The sequence below is a fragment of the Pristiophorus japonicus genome, chromosome 12 (assembly GCF_044704955.1).
Source record: "Pristiophorus japonicus isolate sPriJap1 chromosome 12, sPriJap1.hap1, whole genome shotgun sequence".
Taxonomy (NCBI): domain Eukaryota; kingdom Metazoa; phylum Chordata; class Chondrichthyes; family Pristiophoridae; genus Pristiophorus; species Pristiophorus japonicus.
The window spans coordinates 206646108-206667186 of record NC_091988.1 but is presented as its reverse complement, the minus strand read 5'-3'; the positions used below and the strand labels follow the sequence as shown (position 1 = coordinate 206667186).

Genomic DNA, 21079 nt, shown 5'->3' with positions numbered 1-21079 from the left:
CAGAGGGTTGTAAATCTGTGGAATTCGCTGCCTCAGAGAGCTGTGGAAGCTGGGACATTGAATAAATTTAAGACAGAAAGTTTCTTATACAATAAGGGGATAAGGGGTTATGGGGAGCGGGCAGGGAAGTGGATCTCAGTCCATGATCAGATCAGCCATGATCTTATTGAATGGTGGAGCAGGCTCGAGGGTCCGTATGGCCTACTCCTGTTCCTATTTCTTATGTTCTTATGTGTGAGTGTGAGCGTGTAAGTGTGAATGTGTGAGTGTATGAGTGTGAACGTGTGAGTGAGACCGTGTGAGTGTGTGAATGTGTTTTTTTAAAAATTTGTTCATGGTATGTGGGTATCACTGCCAAGGCCGGCATTTATTGGCCATCCCTAATTTCCTTTGAGAAGGTGGTGGTGAGCCGCCTTCTTGAACCGCTGCAGTCCGTGTGGTGAAGGTGCTCCCACAGTGCTGTTAGGGAGGGAGTTCCAGGATTGTGACCCAGCGACGATGAAGGAACAGCCGATATATTTCTACGTCAGGATGGTGTGTGACTGGGAGGGGAACGTGGAGGTGGTGGTGTTCCCATGCGCCTGCTGCCCTTGTCCTTCTAGGGGGTAGAGGTCGCGGGTTTGGGAGGTGCTGCCAAAGAAGCCTTGGCGAGTTGCTGCAGTGCATCTTGTAGATGGTGCACACTGCAGCCACGGTGCGCCGGTGGTGGAGGGAGTGAATGTTGAAGGTGGTGGATGGGGTGTTGATCAAGCGGCTGCTTTGTCCTGGATGGTGTTGAGTTTTTTCAGTGTTGTTGGAGTTGCACTCATCCGGGCAAGTTGAGAGTATTCCATCACACTCCTGACTTGTGCCTTGTAGATGGTGGAAAGGCTTTGGGGAGTCAGGAGGTGAGACACTCGCCGCAGAATACCAAGCCTCTGACCCGCTCTTGCAGCCACAGTATTTATGGGGTTGGTCCAGTTAAGTTTCTAGTCAGTGGTGACCCCTGGGATGTTCCAGGTCTTGCTGTATGCGGGCAAGGATTGCTCCATTATCTGAGGTGTTGCGAATGGAACTGAACACTGTGCAAATATCAGCGAACATCCCAACTTCTGACCTTATGATGGAGGGAAGGTCATTGATGAAGTAGCTGAAGATTGTTGAACCTAGGACACTGCCCTGAAGAACGCCTGCAGCAATGTCCTGGGGTTGTGGTGATTGACCTCCAAACACCACAACAATCGTTCTTTGTGCTAGGTATGACTCCAGCCAGCGGAGAGTTTTCCCCGATTCCCATTTTACTCGGGCTCCTTGATGCCACACTCGGTCAAATGCTGCCTTGATGTCAAGGGCAGTCACTCTCACCTTACCTCTGGAGTTCAGCTCTTTTGTCTATGTTTGGACCGAGGCTGTAATGAAGTCTGGAGCCGAGTGGTCCTGGCGGAACCCAAACTGAGCATCGGTGAGCAGGTGCCGTTTGATAGCACTGTTGCGGCACCTTCCATCACTTTGCTGATGATCAGAGTAGACTGATGGGGCGGTAATTGGCCGGATTGGATTTGTCCTGCTTTTTGTAGACAGGACATACCTGGGCAGTTTTCCACATTGTCGGATAAGATGCCAGTGTTGTAGCTGTACTGGAACAGTTTGGTTAGAAGTGCGGCTAGTTCTGGAGCACAAGTCTTCAGCACGACAGCCGGGATGTTGGGGTCCATAGCCTTTGCAGTATCCAGTGCGATCAGCTGTTTCTTGATATCCTGTGGAGTGAATCAATTTGGCTGAAGACTGGCTTCTGTGATGGTGGGGACCTCAGGAGGAGGCCGATATGGATCATCCACTCGACACTTCTGGCTGAAGGTGGTTGTTGACACCGCGACCCCCCCTCCTCCAGATTCCCCTGCTCGGCTGCCGACTGGACCTCTCCCCCGCTCAGACCTCCTCCCCTTAACTCGGCCCAGGCATTTCCAGATTGAGGATGTCTGAAAGATGTTCCGAAATTCAGAACGGCCTCGGTCCCAAATTTCTGACGCTCTACCTGTACTAGCTTTTTATTCCAGATTTATTTAATTAAGCAAATTTAAATTCCCCAACTGCCATGGTGGGATTTGAATTCATATCTCTGGATCATAGTCCAAGCCTCTGGATTACTAGTCCAGTGACGTTACCAGTATTCTACCGTTCCCCTTAGTGTAAGTGTAAATGTGTGAGTGTGAATGTGTGAGTCCCTGTATTTCACATTTCCTCCTGGACAGTGTCAGCACTATCAGGATTGTACCCCTGCCACAGAAACCAAACGGCCATAACCAAAGTCACGAACAGTGGAATTCAGCTCCCCAAAAAGGCCACATACCGGCGGAAAGCCGCAGACAAGCAGCTGCTGACTTCTGGTCCAATGGCCACCACCAGCGAAATTCAGCTCGTGGATTTTTCTGGCGACTGCCAACCGGTCCCAAGTGTGTAATCAAAGTGCGCACCGACGGTCTCCCGCAACTCCAGCTAAATTCAGCGTAAAAAACCGTAGATCTGCCAAGCGGTGCCCCCGACAGCTTTTTCTGTTGGTACACCTTATCTTCTGTGTGTGGGACATGACTGCGCAGCAGCCACTAAAGGCGAGGGCCCACTGCTGTGGCAGCTATTTTTTTTTTTTTGCCGGCCGACTTCCCGGTCGGCCGGACAATTATGCATTCAGGTTCGGCCGGGCTGCCAACGCAAAGCCTGCCACCTCCTCTTGGGTGCCAGACCGTTGCCCCGGCCGAAACCCTCCCTGGTGGCCCAGCGGATCAAACCTAAAGAATCGCTGCTTCTCTCCCATTTAAGTGAAGTGGTGATACACACACGTAATGACATCATCACAAATCCGCTGCTGACTGACAGTGGCGGAGACTCCATCTCGCCTTCTTTTCTGCCCTCGAGAGAACTTACCATCCCACTTTCGCCCCCATTATGACCGACTTCCGGTCCACTTCAAAGAAAACGACAAAGAGCTGAATTTTGGGAAAGAGGCCACCTCATCTGACGCGGTGGAGAAATCACTTGAAAAGCAGAAGGTGCGATTTGTTTCGGGCGGGGGGTGAATTTCGACCCAAGCATCTTCTGTGACTGTGATCATGCTGCACTATGCCTCCTTGACCTCTTTGGCCTCTCTGTATCCATCAGCACAGTTGACCGCATTATGTTCCTCCTATGCCTCTCCTCAATTGTCCGATTTGGTGGCATGGCCCTCACTTGATTTTACTCTTGCCTATCTAATCACAGCCAAAGCGTCTCCAACGATGGCTTCTCTTCTCACTCCATACCCTTATCTCGGAACCCCCAAAGATCTATCCATGATATCAATGGATATTGGACAAGCAGTTTGATACATGGAGGTGGTGGCGAGGTAGAGCTGGATGTCATCAGTGTCCATGTGGAACCTGACTCCAATCCTGTGGATGATGCAAGGGAGCAGCATGTAGATGAGGGAGAGGAGGGGATTAGATTAAATCCTTAGGGGACTCCAGATGTTGGGCTGCAGGAGTGGGTAGGAAACCCATTGCTGCAGATTCTCTAGCTACAAGGGACAATGCCCCACAGCACCCTTCTGTGTAGCAGCCAGGTTCATGGCACCGTGGGTGGCTCTGCTGCACAGAAGGGTGGGAAAAAGAGTGGGAGAGCTATAGTGATAGGGACTCTATTGTAAGGGGAATAGATAGGAGTTTCTGCAGCCGCAACCGAGACTCCAGGATGGTATGTTGCCTCCCTGGTGCAAGTGTCAAGGATGTCTCGGAGCGGCTGCAGAGCATTCTTGAGAGGGAGGGTGAAAAGCCAGTTGTCGTGGTACATGTAGGTACCAACGATATAGGTAAGAAGCGGGAAGGGGTTACAAGCTGAATTTAGGGAGCTAGGAGTTAAATTAAAAAGTAGAACCTCAAAGGTAGTAATCTCTGGATTGCTACCAGTGCCACGTGCTAATCAGAGTAGAGGGAGCAGGATAGTTAGAATAAATACGTGGCTTGAGCAGTGGTGCAAGAGGGAGGGATTCAAATTCCTGGGACATTGGAACCAGTTCTGGGGGAAGTGGGACCTGTACAAAAGGGACGGTCTGCACTTGGGCAGGACTGGAACTGATGTCCTGGGGGTAACATTTGCTAATGCAGTTCGGGAGTGTTTAAACTAATATGGCAGGGGGATGGGAACCTATGCAGCAAGATAGGGCAAAGTAATATGGAGTCAGAAACAGATGGTAGAAAGGTAAAAAGCAATAGTGGAAGGCCGAGTAAACAAAGGCAAGAAACAAAAAGGGCCACACTACATCATAATTCTAAAAGGACAAAGGGTGTTAAAAAAACAAGCCTGAAGGCTTTGTGTCTTAATGCAAGGAGTATCCGTAATAAGGTGGATGAAGTAACTGTGCAAATAGATGTTAACAAATATGATGTGATTGGGATTACAGAGACGTGGCTCTAGGATGATCAGGGTTGGGAACTCAACATCCATGGGTATTCAACATTCAGGAAGGATAGAATAAAAGGAAAAGGAGGTGGGGTAGCATTGCTGGTTAAAGAGGAGATTAATGCAATAGTTAGGAAGGACATTAGCTTGGATGATGTGCAATCTATATGGTAGAGCTGCAGAACACCAAAGGGCAAAAAACTTTAGTGGGAGTTGTGTACAGACCTCCAAACAGTCATAGTGATGTTGGGGAGGGCATCAAACAGGAAATTAGGGGTGCATGCAATAAAGGTGCAGCAGTTATCATGGGTGACTTTAATATGCATATAGATTGGGCTAACCAACCTGGAAGCAATACGGTGGAGGAGGATTTCCTGGAGTGCATAAGGGATGGTTTTCTAGACCAATATGTCGAGGAACCAACGAAGGGGGAGGTCATCTTAGACTGGGTGTTGTGTAATGAGAGAGGATTAATTAGCAATCTCGTTGTGCGAGGCCCCTTGGGTAAGAGTGACCATAATCTGGTGGAATTCTGCATTAGGATGGAGAATGAAACAGTTAATTCAGAGATCATGGTCCAGAACTTAAAGAAGGGTAACTTTGAAGGTATGAGGCGTGAATTGGCTAGGATAGATTGGCGAATGATACTTAAGGGGTTGACTGTGGATGGGCAATGGCAGACATTTAGAGACCGCATGGATGAACTACAACAATTGTACATCCCTGTCTGGCGTAAAAATAAAAAAGGGAAGGTGGTTCAATCGTGGCTATCAAGGGAAATCAGGGATAGTATTAAAGCCAAGGTAGTGGCATACAAATTGGCCAGAAATAGCAGTGAACCCGGGGACTGGGAAAAACTTAGAACTCAGCTGAGGAGGACAAAGGGTTTGATTAGGGCAGGGAAAATGGAGTACGAGAAGAAGCTTGCAGGGAACATTAAGACGGACTGCAAAAGCTTCGATAGATATGTAAAGAGAAAAAGGTTAGTAAAGACAAACATAGGTCCCCCGGAGTCAGAATCAGGGGAAGTCATAACGGGGAACAAAGAAATGGCAGACCAATTGAACAAGTACTTTGGTTCGGTATTCACTAAGGAGGACACAAACAACCTTCCGGATATAAAAGGGGTCAGAGGGTCTAGTAAGAAGGAGGAACTGAGGGAAATCCTTATTAGTCGGGAAATTGTGTTGGGGAAATTGATGGGATTGAAGGCCGATAAATCACCAGGGCCTGATGCACTGCATCCCAGAGTACTTAAGGAGGTGGCCTTGGAAATAGCGGATGCATTGACAGTCATTTTCCAACATTCCATTGACTCTGGATCAGTTCCTATCGAGTGGAGGGTAGCCAATGTAACCCCACTTTTTAAAAAAGGAGGGAGAGAGAATTATAGATCGGTCAGCCTGACCTCAGTAGTGGGTAAAATGATGGAATCAATTATTAAGGATGTCATATCAGCGCATTTGGAAAGAGGTGACATGATAGGTCCAAGTCAGCATGGATTTGTGAAAGGGAAATCATGCTTGACAAATCTTCTGGAATATTTTGAGGATGTTTCCAGTAGAGTGGACAAGGGAGAACCAGTTGATGTGGTATATTTGGATTTTCAGAAGGCTTTCGACAAGGTCCCACACAAGAGATTAATGTGCAAAGTTAAAGCACATGGGATTGGGGGTAGTGTGCTGACATGGATTGAGAACTGGTTGGCAGACAGGAAGCAAAGAGTAGGAGTAAATTGGTACTTTTCAGAATGGCAGGCAGTGACGAGTGGGGTACCGCAAGGTTCTGTGCTGGGGCCCCAGCTGTTTACACTGTACATTAACGATTTAGACGAGGGGATTAAATGTAGTATCTCCAAATTTGCGGATGACACTAAGTTGGGTGGCAGTGTGAGCTGCGAGGAGGATTCTATGAGGCTGCAGAGTGACTTGGATAGGTTAGGTGAGTGGGCAAATGCATGGCAGGTGAAGTATAATGTGGATAAATGTGAGGTTATCCACTTTGGTGGTAAAAACAGAGAGACAGACTATTATCTGAATGGTGACAGATTAGGAAAAGGGGAAGTGCAACGAGACCTGGGTGTCATGGTACATCAGTCATTGAAGGTTGGCATGCAGGTACAGCAGGCGGTTAAGAAAGCAAATGACATGTTGGCCTTCATAGCGAGGGGATTTGAGTACAGGGGCAGGGAGGTGTTGCTACAGTTGTACAGGGCCTTGGTGAGGCCACACCTGGAGTATTGTGTACAGTTTTGGTCTCCTAACTTGAGGAAGGACATTCTTGCTATTGAGGGAGTGCAGCGAAGGTTCACCAGACTGATTCCCGGGATGGCAGGACTGACCTATCAAGAAAGACTGGATCAACTGGGCTTGTATTCACTGGAGTTCAGAAGAATGAGAGGGGACCTCATAGAAACGTTTAAAATTCTGACGGGTTTAGACAGGTTAGATGCAGGAAGAATGTTCCCAATGTTGGGGAAGTCCAGAACCAGGGGTCACAGTCTAAGGATAAGGGGTAAGCCATTTAGGACTGAGATGAGGAGAAACTTCTTCACCCAGAGAGTGGTGAACCTGTGGAATTCTCTACCACAGAAAGTTGTTGAGGCCAATTCACTAAATATATTCAAAAAGGAGTTAGATGAAGTCCTTACTGCTAGGGGTATCAAGGGGTATGGCGAGAAAGCAGGAATAGGGTACTGAAGTTGCATGTTCAGCCATGAACTCATTGAATGGCGGTGCAGGCTAGAAGGGTCGAATGGCCTACTCCTGCACCTATTTTCTATGTTTCTATGTTTCTATGTTATAGAAGATGTTTTTTGTGACTTTGATTGGTGCTATCTCAGGGGTGCACACCTGATTGGGGAAATTTAATCAATGAGTTGCAAGGAAGATGGGTATGGAAGTTCAAAATTATCATCTTCGGCCTCCATCACAAACTCTGTTCCCCAGCCACTGATTCCATCCTCCTCCCTGACCTCTGCCTCTCGCTGACCCAGTCTTTTCACAAACTCAGCTTCCTCTTTGACCCAAAGCTAAGTTTCCGACCACATATCTCTCAATCACCGCCTACTTCCACATCAATAACATCGCCCTTCTCCGCCCCCGCCTCACTCCATCTGCTGCTGAAATCCTTCGTTGCCTCAAGTCTCAACTCTTCCAATGCTCTCCTAGCTGGTCTCCCATCCTCATCCCTCCATAAACGTCAGCTTATCCAAAACTCTGCTGCCCATATCCAAAGTCTCACTCTTCAATCATAGAAGCTCTGACCCAATGTAAATGTTGATCTGCACCCTCAGGCAGGTAATGTGCAAGTCTGTCACAGAACATTTACCCATTCCGCAACACTCCTTTACACAATAAAAGCTGTAGGGCACAATCGCAGTGTGGCAATTTCTTGCAAACAGCAGTTCAATTTTCAGTGTGGAGGTTATTGCCAAAGAACGATGCAACCCATTTGGCATAGGATGGCTTATAACACATCATACCTTAAGCAGGGCTCAAGAATTACAAGTCCCAACTCCATTGCATTGAGAGTTCCTCCCCAAGTTTAGAGCTGGTAGCTAAACTCCCTGGTGTGTCTTAGAGCGCAAACTGTGACAAATGAGGTAGAGCTGGATGTCATCAGTGTACATGTGGAACCTGACTCCAATCCTGTGAATGATCCAAGGGGGCAGCATGTAGATGAGGAAGAGGAGAGGGTTAGAATTGATCCTTAGGGGACTCCAGATGTTGGGGTGCAGGAGTGGGAAGGAAACCCATTGCTGGAGGTGTTTTACAACCAACCCCATTAGTAATTTGAAGTTGAGTTGGTGATCGCCATAAGACTCCCTGTTCCAGAGCTATAGGGAAAGTTTATATTCGAAGAGCTTTTGACAAATCCTGACTTGGTTAAACACTTTCTGTTCCACTAAAATGCTGTCAATGCTCCAATTATAATCATCTTTCCAGGGATTTTACACACATTTGGCTCTTCTTTGTATATAAACATTCCTCACATATTCTGAAAAAAATCTGCCAAAACCAGCATTGGGAAAAATTTAAAAGAAAACATTTACACAAACAATATTTGCCTCCTTAAAAGCTCCATCGCAAAGGGAACTTCCCATTTCATCCACCTCAGAGAGGGAAGCAGACCGTACAGTGCGATCCCAAATCTGGCACAAGCTCTTTAGACCACTGGGAGTTGGTGAGATATCGATTTCTGCCCGTCAGGTCCCTCAGGCAGGCAGTCTGCCATCCAGCTTCCAGGCACATTAAGCGTTAATACTAGAATGGAACACGGGCTTGGCCGGTAAACCAGTTTACTGTGATTAAGCAGGAAGTTTCAGACTTTCTCTGAGATTGTTCAGGAGGCTGATACTGACAGTGTGGATTCTGCATGGCCCATTGGGAGAAGTGGGTTTCGTAGAATCATAGAAATTTATGGCACAGAAGGAGGTCATTCAGCCCATCGTGTCTCTGTCAGCCGAAAAAGAGCTATCCAGCCGAATCCCACTTTCCAGCTCTTGGTCCGTAGCCTTGTATACTTCAAGTGCAAATCCAAACACTTTTTAAATGTGACAAAGCTTTCTGCCTCTATCACCCTTGCAGGCAGTGAGTTCCAGACCCCCACCACTCTCTGGGTGAGAAAAATTCTCTTCAACTCTCCTCTAATCCTTCTACCAATTACTTGAGATCGATGACCCCTGGTTATTGACCCCTCCACTGAGGGAAATAAGTCCTTCCTATCTGTTTACAAATGAAACTTGGTTAATTCAGTTTCCGATACGTGTTCATGTTTAGTTCATTCAATATGAGGAAAAAAAGCAGTTCGCATCAGTAGAGAGAGATGCAGATTTCAATTAGCAACAACTGGTGTTTGCAACCAACCGGCCTTGGATATAGAAACATAGAAATTTACAGCGCAGAAGGAAGCCATTTCGGCCCATCATGTCCGCGCCGGACGACAAAGAGCCACCCGGCCCTCGGTTAGCAGCCCTGAAGGTTACATATAAACTTATGAACAATGGCAGACAGGTAAGGAGGTAAAGAGCATCCGGCCCAACCAGTCCGTCCCCCACAACTGCGATACTCCATGTACTGCAACATTTTACACACCACCTCACCTGGAGCCATACGATCTCCTGGGAGAGGCAAAAGAACAGATAAAAACCCAGGTCAATTGGGGAAAAAAATCTAAGAACATTCTTCTCCGACCCATCCAGGCGATCAAAACGAGTCCAGGAAATCACTCTGGCCGTATTAGATTACCTGAAGTACAATTGCTGGGACATTGGAACCGGTTCTGGGGGAGGTGGGACCAGTACAAACCGGACGGTCTGCACCTGGGCAGGACCGGAACCAATGTCCGAGGGGGAGTGTTTGCTAGTGCTATTGGGGAGGGGCTAAACTAATATGGCAGGGGGATGGGAACCTATGTAGGGAGACAGAGGAAAGTAGAATGGGGGCAGAAGCAAAAGATAGAAAGAAGAAAAGTAAAAGTGGAGGGCAGAGAAACCCAAGGCAAAAAGTAAAAAGAGCCACAATACAGCAAAATTCTAAAGGGGCAAAGGGTGTTAAAAAGACAAGCCTGAAGGCTCTGTGCCTCAGTGCGAGGGGTATTCACAATAAGGTGGATGAATTAACTGCACAGATAGCAGTTAACAGATATGATGTAATTGGCATCACGGAGACATGGCTCCAGGGTGACCAAGGCTGGGAACTCAACATCCAGGGGTATTCAACATTTAGGAAGGATAGACAGAAAGGAAAAGGAGGTAGGGTGGTGTTGCTGGTTAAAGAGGAAATTAATGCAAGGAGGGACATTAGCCTGGATGATGTGGAATCGGTATGGGTGGAGCTACGGAATATCAAAGTGCAGAAAACGCTAGTGGGAGTTGTGTACAGACCACCAAACAGTAGTAGTGAGGTTGGGGACAGCATCAAACAAGAAATTAGGGATGCGTGCACTAAAGGTACAGCAGTTATCATGGGCGACTTTAATCTACATATTGATTGGGCTAACCAAACTGGTAGCAATGCGGTGGAGGAGGATTTCCTGGAGTGTATTAGGGATGCTTTTCTAGACCAATATGTCAAAGAGCCAACTAGAGGGCTGGCCATCCTAGACTGGGTGATGTGTAATGAGAAAGGACTAATTAGCAAGCTTGTTACTAAGGAACCGAGGGTCTCGTGAGAAGGAGGAACTGAAGGAAATCCTTATTAGCCAGGAAATTGTGTTAGGGAAATTGATGGGATTGAAGGCCAATAAATCCCCGGGGCTTGATAGTCTGCATCCCAGTGTACTTAAGGAAGTGGCCCTAGAAATAGTGGGGAAGAGTGACCATAATATGGTAGAATTCTTTATTAAGATGGAGAGTGACACAGTTAATTCAGAGACTAGGGTCCTGAACTTAAGGAAAGGTAACTTCGATGGTATGAGACGTGAATTGGCTAGAATAGACTGGCAAGTGATACTTAAAGGGTTGACGGTGGATAGGCAATGGCAAACATTTAAAGATCACATGGATGAACTTCAACAATTGTACATTCCTGTCTGGAGTAAAAATAAAACGGAGAAGGTGGCTCAACCGTGGCTAACAAGGGAAATTAGGGATAATGTTAAATCCAAGGAAGAGGCATATAAATTGGCAAGAAAAAGCAGCAAACCTGAGGACTGGGAGAAATTTAGAATTCAGCAAAGGAGGACAAAGGGTTTAATTAGGAGGGGGAAAATAGAGTATGAGAGGAAGCTTGCTGGGAACATAAAAACTGACTGCAAAAGCTTCTATAGATATGTGAAGAGAAAAAGATTAGTGAAGACAAGCGCAGGTCCCTTGCAGTCAGATTCAGGTGAATTTATAATGGGGAACAAAGAAATGGCGGACCAGTTAAACAAATACTTATGTTCTGTCTTCACGAAGGAAGACACAAATAACCTTCCGGAAATACTAAGGGACCGAGGGTCTAGTGAGAAGGAGGAACTGAAGGAAATCCTTATTCGGCGGGAAATTGTGTTAGGGAAATTGATGGGATTGAAGGCCGATAAATCCCAGGGGCCTGATAGTCTGCATCCCAGTGTACTTAATGAAGTGGCCCCAGAAATAGTGGATGCATTGGTGATCATTTTCCAACAGTCTATCGACCCTGGATCAGTTCCTATGGATTGGAGGGTAGCTAATGTCACACCACTTTTGAAGAAGGGAGGGAGAGAGAAGGCGGGTAATTATAGACTGGTTTACCTGACATCAGTAGTGGAGAAAATGTTGGAATCAATGATTAAAGATGAAATAGCAGCACATTTGGAAAGCAGTGACAAGATCGGTTGAAGTCAGCATGGATTTATGAAAGGGAAATCCTGCTTGACAAATCTTCTAGAATTTTTGAGGATGTAACTGATAGAGTGGACAAGGGAGAATCAGTGGAAGTGGTATATTTGGACTTTCGAAAGGGTTTTGACAAGGTCCCACACAAGAGAGTGGTGTGCAAAATTAAAGCACATGGTATTGGGGGTAATGTACTGACGTGGATAGAGAACTGGTTGGCAGACAGGAAGCAGAGAGTCAGGATAAATGCGTCCTTTTCAGAATGGCAGGCAGTGACTAGTGGGGTGCCGCAGGGTTCAGTGCTGGGACCCCAGTTACTTACAATATACATTAATGATTTGGATGAGGGAATTGAGTGTAATATCTCCAAGTTTGCAGATGACACTAAGCTGGATGGCGGTGTGAGCTGTGAGGAGGATGCTAAAAGGCTGCAGGGGGTAAAAGGCTGCAGGGGGACTTGGACAGGTTAGGTGAGTGGGCAAACGAGTGGCAGATGCAGTATAATGTGGATAAATGTGAGGTTATCCACTTTGGGGGCAAAAACATGAAGACAGAATATTATTTGAATGGTGGCAGATTACGAAAAGGGGAGATGCAACAAGACCTGGGTGTCATGGTACATCAGTCATTGAAAGTTGGCATGCAGGTACAGCAGGCGGTGAAGAAGGCAAATGGTATGTTGGCCTTCATGGCTAGGGGATGTGAGTATAGGAGCAGGGAGGTCTTACTGCAGTTGTACAGGGCCTTGGTGAGGCCTCACCTGGAATATTGTGTTCAGTTTTGGTCTCCTAATCTGAGGAAGGACGTTCTTGCTATTGAGGGAGTGCAGCGAAGGTTCACCGGACTGATTCCCGGGTTGGCAGGACTGACATATGAGAAGAGACTGGATCGACTGGGCCTGTATTCACTGGAGTTTAGAAGGATGAGAGGGGATCTCATAGAAATAAAAAAAATTCTGACGGGACTGGACAGGTTAGATGCAGGAAGAATGTTCCCGATGTTGGGGAAGTCCAGAACCAGGGCACATAGTCTAAGGATAAGGGGTAAGCTATTTAGGACTGAGATGAGGAGAAACGTCTTCACTCAGAGAGTTGTTAACCTGTGGAATTCCCTACTGCAGAGAGTTGTTGATGCCAGTTCATTGGATATATTCAAGAGGAAATTAGATATGGCCCTTACAGCTAAAGGGATCAAGGGGTATGGAGAGAAAGCAGGAAAGGGGTACTGAGGTGAATGATCAGCCATGATCATATTGAATGGTGGTGCAGGCTCGAAGGGCCGAATGGCCTACTCCTGCACCTATTTTCTATGTTTCTATGTTTCTATGTTTACCATCGTATCTGCGCCAGCCAACAAGAGGTATGGTCATTTGTTCATAATACAATGTTTAGATTAGAAATGTTATGTATATGATAAGAATGTCTAGATACCAGAAGGGTTATGCATACCACAGCAAGGCCACGGTATTTTACGGCATCTTATTGATGTATGGTGAAGAAAACGTAGACTTGTGTCTCTGGACTGTGCAATAGCCAGAGACTACCATATTAGGCAATGCTAGTTCTAGTTTGATAAGAAAACAGTGTATAAATATAAGCTTTTTCCTTTGTTCAAGCAACACGAGGAGGAACTCACGCCTAAGTTCGCATGCTGTATCTGTGGCTATACTCCGCTTGTAAATTGCTTTTTATGCTGAAGTTAAAGAATAAAATGATGATTCAGAAGACTGAATTTATTACTACTCAAGTGAACAACAGAAGGTTGTCTTAAAACAACACTACCTACTCTATCAAGGCAGCCATGATTTTTATACACCTCAATTAAGTCTTCCCTCAGTCTCCTCTGCTCCAAAGAAAAGAACCTCAGCCTATGCAATCTTTCCTCGTAAATCTCTTCTGTACCCTCTCTACTGTGATTACATCTTTCCTGTAATGTGGTGATCAGAACTGCACGCAGTACTCTGGATGTGGCCTAATTAGTGGTTTATACAGTTCAAGCATAACCTCCCTGCTCTTATATTAAATGCCTCAGCTAATAAAGGCAAGTATCGCCTGTGTCTTCTTAACCACTTTATCTACCTGTCCTGCTACCTTCAGGGATCTATGGTCATGCACACCAAGGTCCCTCTTTTCCTCTACAATTCTCGGTATTCTACCATTTATTGCATATTCCCATACCTTGTTAGCCCTCACCAAATGCATTATCTCACACTTCTCCAGATTTAATTACATTTGCCACTTTTCTGTCCACCTGTCTATTAATATCTGCATTCATTCAATGGCCCAATTTGTTTTATTCAATATGGGGTGGGGCTTGGGGTAGGGGAGGGGCCTGGTGGTAGTGCTGGGGGGTGGTGCCTGGGCCTGGGGGTGGTGCCTTGGGTGGGGGACAGGCCTGGGGTGAGGCCTTGGGGGGGGGGGGAAGGGGCTGGGGTGAGGCTTTGGGTGGGGGAAGGGCCTGGGGTGAGGCCTTGGGTGGGGGAAGGGCGTGGGATGAGGCCTTGGGTGGGGGAAGGGCATGGAGTGAGGCCTTGGGTGGGGGAAGGGCCTGGGGTGAGGCCTTGGGTGGGGGACAGGCCTGGGGTGAGGCCTTGGGGGGGGGAAGGGGCTGGGGTGAGGCTTTGGATGGGGGAAGGGGCTGGGGTGTGGCCTTGGGTGGGGGAAGGGCCTGGAGTGATGCCTTGGGTGGGGGAAGGGCCTGGAGTGATGCCTTGGGTGGGGGAAGGGCCTGGGGTGAGGCCTTGGGTGGGGGAAGGGCCTGGAGTGATGCCTTGGGTGGGGGAAGGGCCTGGAGTAATGCCTTGGGTGGGGGAAGGGCGTGGAGTGATGCCTTGGGTGGGGGAAGGGCCTGGAGTGATGCCTTGGGTGGGGGAAGGGCGTGGAGTGAGGCCTTGGGTGGGGGAAGGGCCTGGGGTGAGACCAGGGGCGGAAGTTGCCGATTGTCTGAAAACGGCAGAAAATTTCCTGCATCTCCACCTTCGCCATATTCTGCGATTTATTTTTAACCACTTGTTAACATTTTGACAATCTCTTCCTGACTGTCTAATTAAATTCACATTTAGGTAATAAACGTCAGTACTTTTAGTGAGACTATTTCAAATTTATCACTTAATGTCCTCCCTCCATTTAATTTGCATATCAGAAATACAACTAATTGCAGCCGATAGCCTTTGGTTGTAAATAGAAATCTCTCCAGCTCCCTGAGAATTAGCAGGTTCATTTACTGATGCTAAACAGCAGCTTTGCACACTTCTATACAGAGCATTTGTGAATAACGGGTGTGTCACACTTGTGAACAAACCAGTATAGATATCTTGCGCTGATTAAGAGGACAGTGCGAGTGTTAAATTCATATTTGTTTTGGTGATTATTTGTCTGACGGGCAGTACTGAGGGAGTGCCGCACTGTCAGAGGGGCAGCATTGAGGGAGCGCCGCACTGTCGGAGGGGCAGTACTGAGGGAGCGCTGCACTGTCGGAGGGGCAGTACTGAGGGAGCGCTGCACTGTCGGAGGGGCAGTACTGAGGGAATGCCGCACTGTCGGAGGGGCAGTACTGAGGGAGTGCCGCACTGTCGGACGGGGAAGCATTGAGGGAGCGCCGCACTGTCGGAGGGGCAGTACTGAGGGAACGCTGCACTGTGGGAGGGGCAGTACTGAGGGAGTGCCGCACTGTCAGAGGGGCAGTACTGATGGAGTGCCGCACTGTCGGAGGGGCAGTACTGAGGGAGCGCCACACTGTCGGAGGGGCAGTACTGAGGGAGCGCTGCACTGTCAGAGGGGCAGTACTGAGGGAGCTCTGCACTGTCAGAGGGGCAGTGCTGAGAGAGCTCTGCACTGTCAGAGGGGCAGTACTGAGGGAGCGCCGCACTGTCGGAGGGTTAGTACGGAAGTAGTGCTGCACTATCGAAGGGGCAATACTGAGGAAGTGCTGCACAGCTGGAGATGCCGTCTTTTAGATGAGACATTAAACCGAGGCCCTGTCTGCTCTCTCAACTGCACGTAAAAGATCCCATGACACTATTTCGAAGAAGAGCAGGGGAGTTCTCCCCAGTGTCCGGACCAATATTTATCCCTCAATCAACATCACTAAAAAGCATTGGTCATTATCACATTGCTGTTTGTGGGAGCTTGTGCGTAAATTGACTTCCACATTTCCTGCATTACCACAGTGACTACCATTCAAAAAGTACTTAATTGGCTGTAAAGCACTTTGGGATGTGCTGAGGTAGTAAAAGGCGCTGTAGAAATGCAAGTCTTTCCTTCTTTGTTGACATTCATCATCATAGGCAGTCCCTCGAAATCGAGGAAGACTTGCTTCCACTCTAAAAGTGAATTGTCAGGTGACTGAACAGTCCAATACGGGAATTACAGTCTCTGTCACAGGTGAGACAGATAGTCGTTGAAGGAAAGGGTGGGTGGGGAGTCTGGTTTGCCGCACGCTCCTTCCACTGTCTACGCTTGCTTTCTGCATGCTCTCGGCAACGAAACTCGAGGTGCTCAGCGCCCTCCCGGATGCTCTTCCTCTCTTCCTCCACTTAGGGCGGTCTTGGGCCAGGGATTCCTAGGTATCGGTAGGGATGTTGCACTTAATCAAGGAGCCTTTGAGGGTGTCCTTGAAATGTTTCCTCTGCCCAACTGGGGCTCGTTTGCCGTGTAGGAGCTCCAAGTAGAGCGCTTGCTATGAGAGTCTCGTGTCGGGCATTACACTTGGCCTGAAATCAATGAGTTTACCGTTCGTGAGGTGTCATAACCAACACCCTGTTTCATCAGAAAGACAAGTACAATGCCTCCTGGAAACACCCTTGCTTCAAGCACTGGCACCTGCCAGACTATGTCATTGTCCGAGCGAGGGACTGCAAGGACGTCCGCATCACTCGTGCCATGACAGGAGCTGACAACTGCTGGACTGACCACCGTCTAATCTGCTCTGTTATCTCCATCAACATAGCCTCCAAATAGCAGGGCAACAGATAGGCTGCCACAAAAAGGATCAATGCTGAAGCACTCAAAGACTGCAAAGAAGTCATTATTCAGTCAACACCTCACAGCCAACCTGACGACCTCCAATGAATCGGAGCTGCAGAGTATCCATAGTGTCTAGTCTGCCCTCAAGTCCACCATAATTAGTACTTGCGAAGAGACTCTTGGTTAGTCTACCAGAAAACATCAAGGACTAGAACCTCCACTTTTTTGCATGCTTAACACCCACTTAACACACATTTTATCGCTGAAATGATGTATAACGCCCAGATAGCGCCCATTTTGGCACAAAATGGAAACTGACGGGCATTTTTAGAAAACTTATCGCCGAGTGTTACTTTCCCCATGTGGTTAACGCCAGGAAAAAATATTACTGCCTGCCCACTTCCTTTGGGCGGAATCATCAGAATGGGTGAAATCAACGCCCATAATATCGCCCAGCGTTACTTTCCACACAGAATTAACGCCAAAATTTTTGTTACTGAACATAACCTTTTTGCGCATTGTCTCAGATAGCTGCACCGTTACACACTTTTGATTCCTTAACATGAAAGAGTTTAATACAACTTGACATCAATCAACGTAAACTTTAACTGGCACCAAGGTGATGGGCGCCATTGATGTCTGAGCTTCACGAACACAGCAGTGTGCCAGCGTTGTCACTCACATCCTGCCCACTTTGTTATCATAAAGAGCACATTTGGCGAAACTAACGCCCAGGAGATCGGCCACTGTCACTTTCCCCACCTTGCACACATATCGCCCACAATATCGCTCACCCAAAAAAATGCCCACACAAAGTGGAACTGTTCTGAACGGACGGCAGCGGTGTGGCTGGCATTTTTTAAATCCCACTCTTACGTGAGGAGCTGAAATCTGAATGATTTGCCTGAAAGAGCGTTGATGTGAGTGACAACGCTGGCACACTGCTGTGTTCGTGAAGCTCAGACATCAATGGCGCCCATCACCTTGGTGCCAGTTAAAGTTTACGTTGATTGATGTCAAGTTGTATTAAACTCTTTCATGTTAAGGAATCAAAAGTGTGTAACGGTGCAGCTATCTGAGACAATGCGCAAAAAGGTTATGTTCAGTAACAAAAATTTTATACCAACATTGGTCTGAAATCATAAGTATCACAGGCAATAACATCCAAACCCCGCCCACACCCCACTTTTTCCACCATTGACATCAATCACACGTTCAACATGTCCAGCAACACAGAATACAAAGACAAAGCAGGAGCGTGTTCCCCAGCCCCCATACACTGCAACAAATTGCATACATCCAGATGGAGATATAACATCGCCATCACCTGCAGACATGCACCTCACTTTCCTTCCCCCCTCTCCTTCTTCTCCCCACCTCTACCCCTTCCCCTCCTCGCTCCTCAGGTGGTGCCTCATTGGGAATGATGAAGGCAGATGTGGTCATTGCACAGGTACGGGAGCGGGGAATGCCGAGGGGGAAACATGCTCTGATGCAGAAGCAGGATCTTGGTCCTTATTCTCATGTGTCGTTCGCAGTGGTGGTGCGGAACCTAGGGATGGAGTGCTGTGCTCAGGGACCACTGGAAGGCCTGTGGCAGCAGTGTTCCTGGCTATCGCATCCAGGGCCTCCGCCATCCGCGGAATATACTCGGTCATGGGGGCCAGCTGTCAGGATATGCCCCCAATGCTTCGATGAACTGGTCACCAATGTCTACAGTCCTCCTGGACAACTGTACCGTCTCTCCGCTGTCATGTGGCGCTCGTGGAACAGATCTGCCCCGTCCATGGAACCTCCACAGGTCGACACCGTCCTGGGGACAAATGGGGTGCCCTGTGGCGAGGTGCTTGGGGCCAGTACCTCCAGAGTGGAGGCGTGAATGACTGGAGGACCACTAGATGACCTTGGGGTGGAATGGCTTCTGGAGCATGGTGATGGAGGTTCCTCGAAATCCACGCTCTCATCCGTGGAGAACAGACCCAGCGGATTGAACGGCGACAATTGGAGCCCCTCAGCACCAGATGTAGGATTGTCCGTCGACTCCTGCCCTGCGCCCCTACCTTCTGGCCTCTGTGGTCTTGCATTGGGACATGCTGCTGGCTGAGCTGAAAAACACAAATGAGGTTATTAGAGGAGAAGGGGGTGCTAGGGTCAAAAGGCTACACACAGCATATGCACGACAAAAGTACCACCGCTCTCAAAATCATCGCAGAAATCACATTTCATGACCATCAACACATTTGCATTCCAGTGATTTTTATTAGGCCATCATTATTTCTATGACAATTTTAGAAATCATCTATCATATATGATTGTTCGGATATGAGTGGGTGTGGCATCTATAGACTTTACATGACGCAATGGTGTAAGCTTTACTCACTGGCATCACTTCAGGGTCTGCAGATGCGTCCGTGGCTGTCCGGGGGTGCTTCCCCACGAGTGTGAGCACCCGCTCCTCCATCTCAGTGATGTCGCTGGGGACTGGTGGCCCCCCACCCGTTCGCCTCTGCACGGACCTCATCGTCTCTAGCTTCTTCTGTAAAAGGTGACAGGACGACATGGCATGAGATCATTGCATGGTATCATTGCTAGGTACTGTCACAGAGACTGATACAACAAATAACCGACAGATGTAATCATTATTATGATGAAAATTATCCTTCTTTACCTAAAGACGTGCACCATGACCGCAGGCTTTGAGTAAAACATTCCCAGCAAAGGTGAAAGACCTCACATCTGATGATAGTCACTCATGACTGCTGCAAATCAAATTATTTCAATACAAAAGTGTCATGTATTCAACCAGCATTGTAACCCATGTATAAACTGACCTAAGTTGTACACCGTGAGAACACTGACCACTAGGTGGGAGACACTCCTAACCTGGACCTTCAGGTATAAAAGGGGAAGCTCCACCCACCTTCATCACTTGAGTGCTAAGGAATAAAGGACAGGTCACAGACTGACCTTCTCTCAAGCATGGGCCTCGTGTGCATTTATACTGTGTAGTAAGGACGTATCAATGCCGACAAGAAACTGGGATTTAAACCACGCGAGCATGGCTACTAGCAGAACAGATGAGAGGTACTGTGTTAAGGAATGGTTCGGACAGAGATTCAACATTGTTAAAGCAGCACACAGTTCTCCAGGCAGACAAGGGCAGTCAGGCATGCCCCAACATTTAGTCGAACCCAGAGGGGGAGTTCGAAAGAGACAATGGCAAGCTGAACAGCGATTCACGCCATTGCAAGGGACAATGCGGCCAGTAATGGGGCCATCAACACCTGTTAATGGTGCACTCAAGGACAATAACAGGGGCAGTCAGGGACGATCGACTGGCAAGGGACCTTTTGTTTCAAACCGCAACTCATGCTGGAGGCGTGGAGGCATACATTCAGCCGGAGTTTGCAGAGATGAGCAAAATACTTGCAGAAATTGCAGAAATGGACACTGGGGGAAATCGCTGGAAGCTGAAGTTCAGCGAGTTCATGTGGAGCACATATACAGTTCATACACCAGGACGCCACCGATAATGATGAAAGTGCTCCTCAATGGCATCCCAGTATCAATGGAGTTACACACGGGTGCCAGCCAGTCCCTGATGGGTATCAAACAGTTCGAAAAGTTGTGGGCATCCAAGGCCAGGAGGCCAAAATTATCAGCGATTGACACACAGCTACGGACTGACACAAAGCAGATCATTCCGGTGCTAGGCAGCGCCACGGTAGTCGTGACCCACAAAGATTCGGAGAACAGGTTGCCACACTGGATTGTCCCAAGGGACGGTCCCGCACTACTGGGGAGGAGTTGGCTTGCTGTCATGAACTGGAAATGGGGCAATGTCAATGCAATTTCCTCTGTGGAGCGAGTATCATGCTCACAGGTCCTGGACAAATTTGACTCATTATTTCAACCCGGCATTGGCACTTTCATGGGGGCCAAGGTAGTGATTCACATAAACCCGGACGCCAGACCAGTACACCACAAGGCCAGAGCGGTGCCGTACGTGATGCGGGAAAAGATAGAAGGCGAATTGGACCGCCTGTTGAGGGAAGGCATCATCTCGCCAGTCGAATTCAGTGACTGGGCGAGTCCGATTGTGCCGGTGCTCAAGGCGGATGGGTCGGTCAGGATATGTGGCGATTACAAAGCCACCATCAATCGGGTGTCACTCCAAGACCAGTACCCGCTACCGAGAGCGGAGGACCTCTTTCCGACGCTATCCGGTGGCAAACTTTTTTCAAAATTGGACCTGACCTCAGCTTACATGACCCAGGAGCTGGCAAGTGAGTCGAAGAAGCTGACCACCATCACGACACAGAAGGGGTTGTTCGAGTACAACAGATGTCCGTTCGGGATTCGCTCGGCCGCCGCGATCTTCCAACGAAATATGGAAAGCCTC

The 21079-nt window shown here is 48.0% G+C and overlaps 1 protein-coding gene across 1 annotated transcript in view; it reads right to left on the bottom strand.

The window, feature by feature from the left end:
• The window catches only part of LOC139277688 (uncharacterized), a 265492-nt gene extending 246355 nt beyond the window's left edge, over window positions 1-19137 (bottom strand). The window contains exons 1-2 of the mRNA XM_070896517.1: window positions 19058-19137; window positions 18738-18782 (exon numbers count right to left, since the gene is read on the bottom strand). Of these exons, the coding sequence (XP_070752618.1) occupies window positions 18738-18769 (32 nt within the window). The 5' untranslated portion in view covers window positions 18770-18782; window positions 19058-19137. The remainder of the gene's footprint in view (window positions 1-18737; window positions 18783-19057) is intronic.
• Between the last annotated feature and the right edge of the window lie 1942 nt (window positions 19138-21079).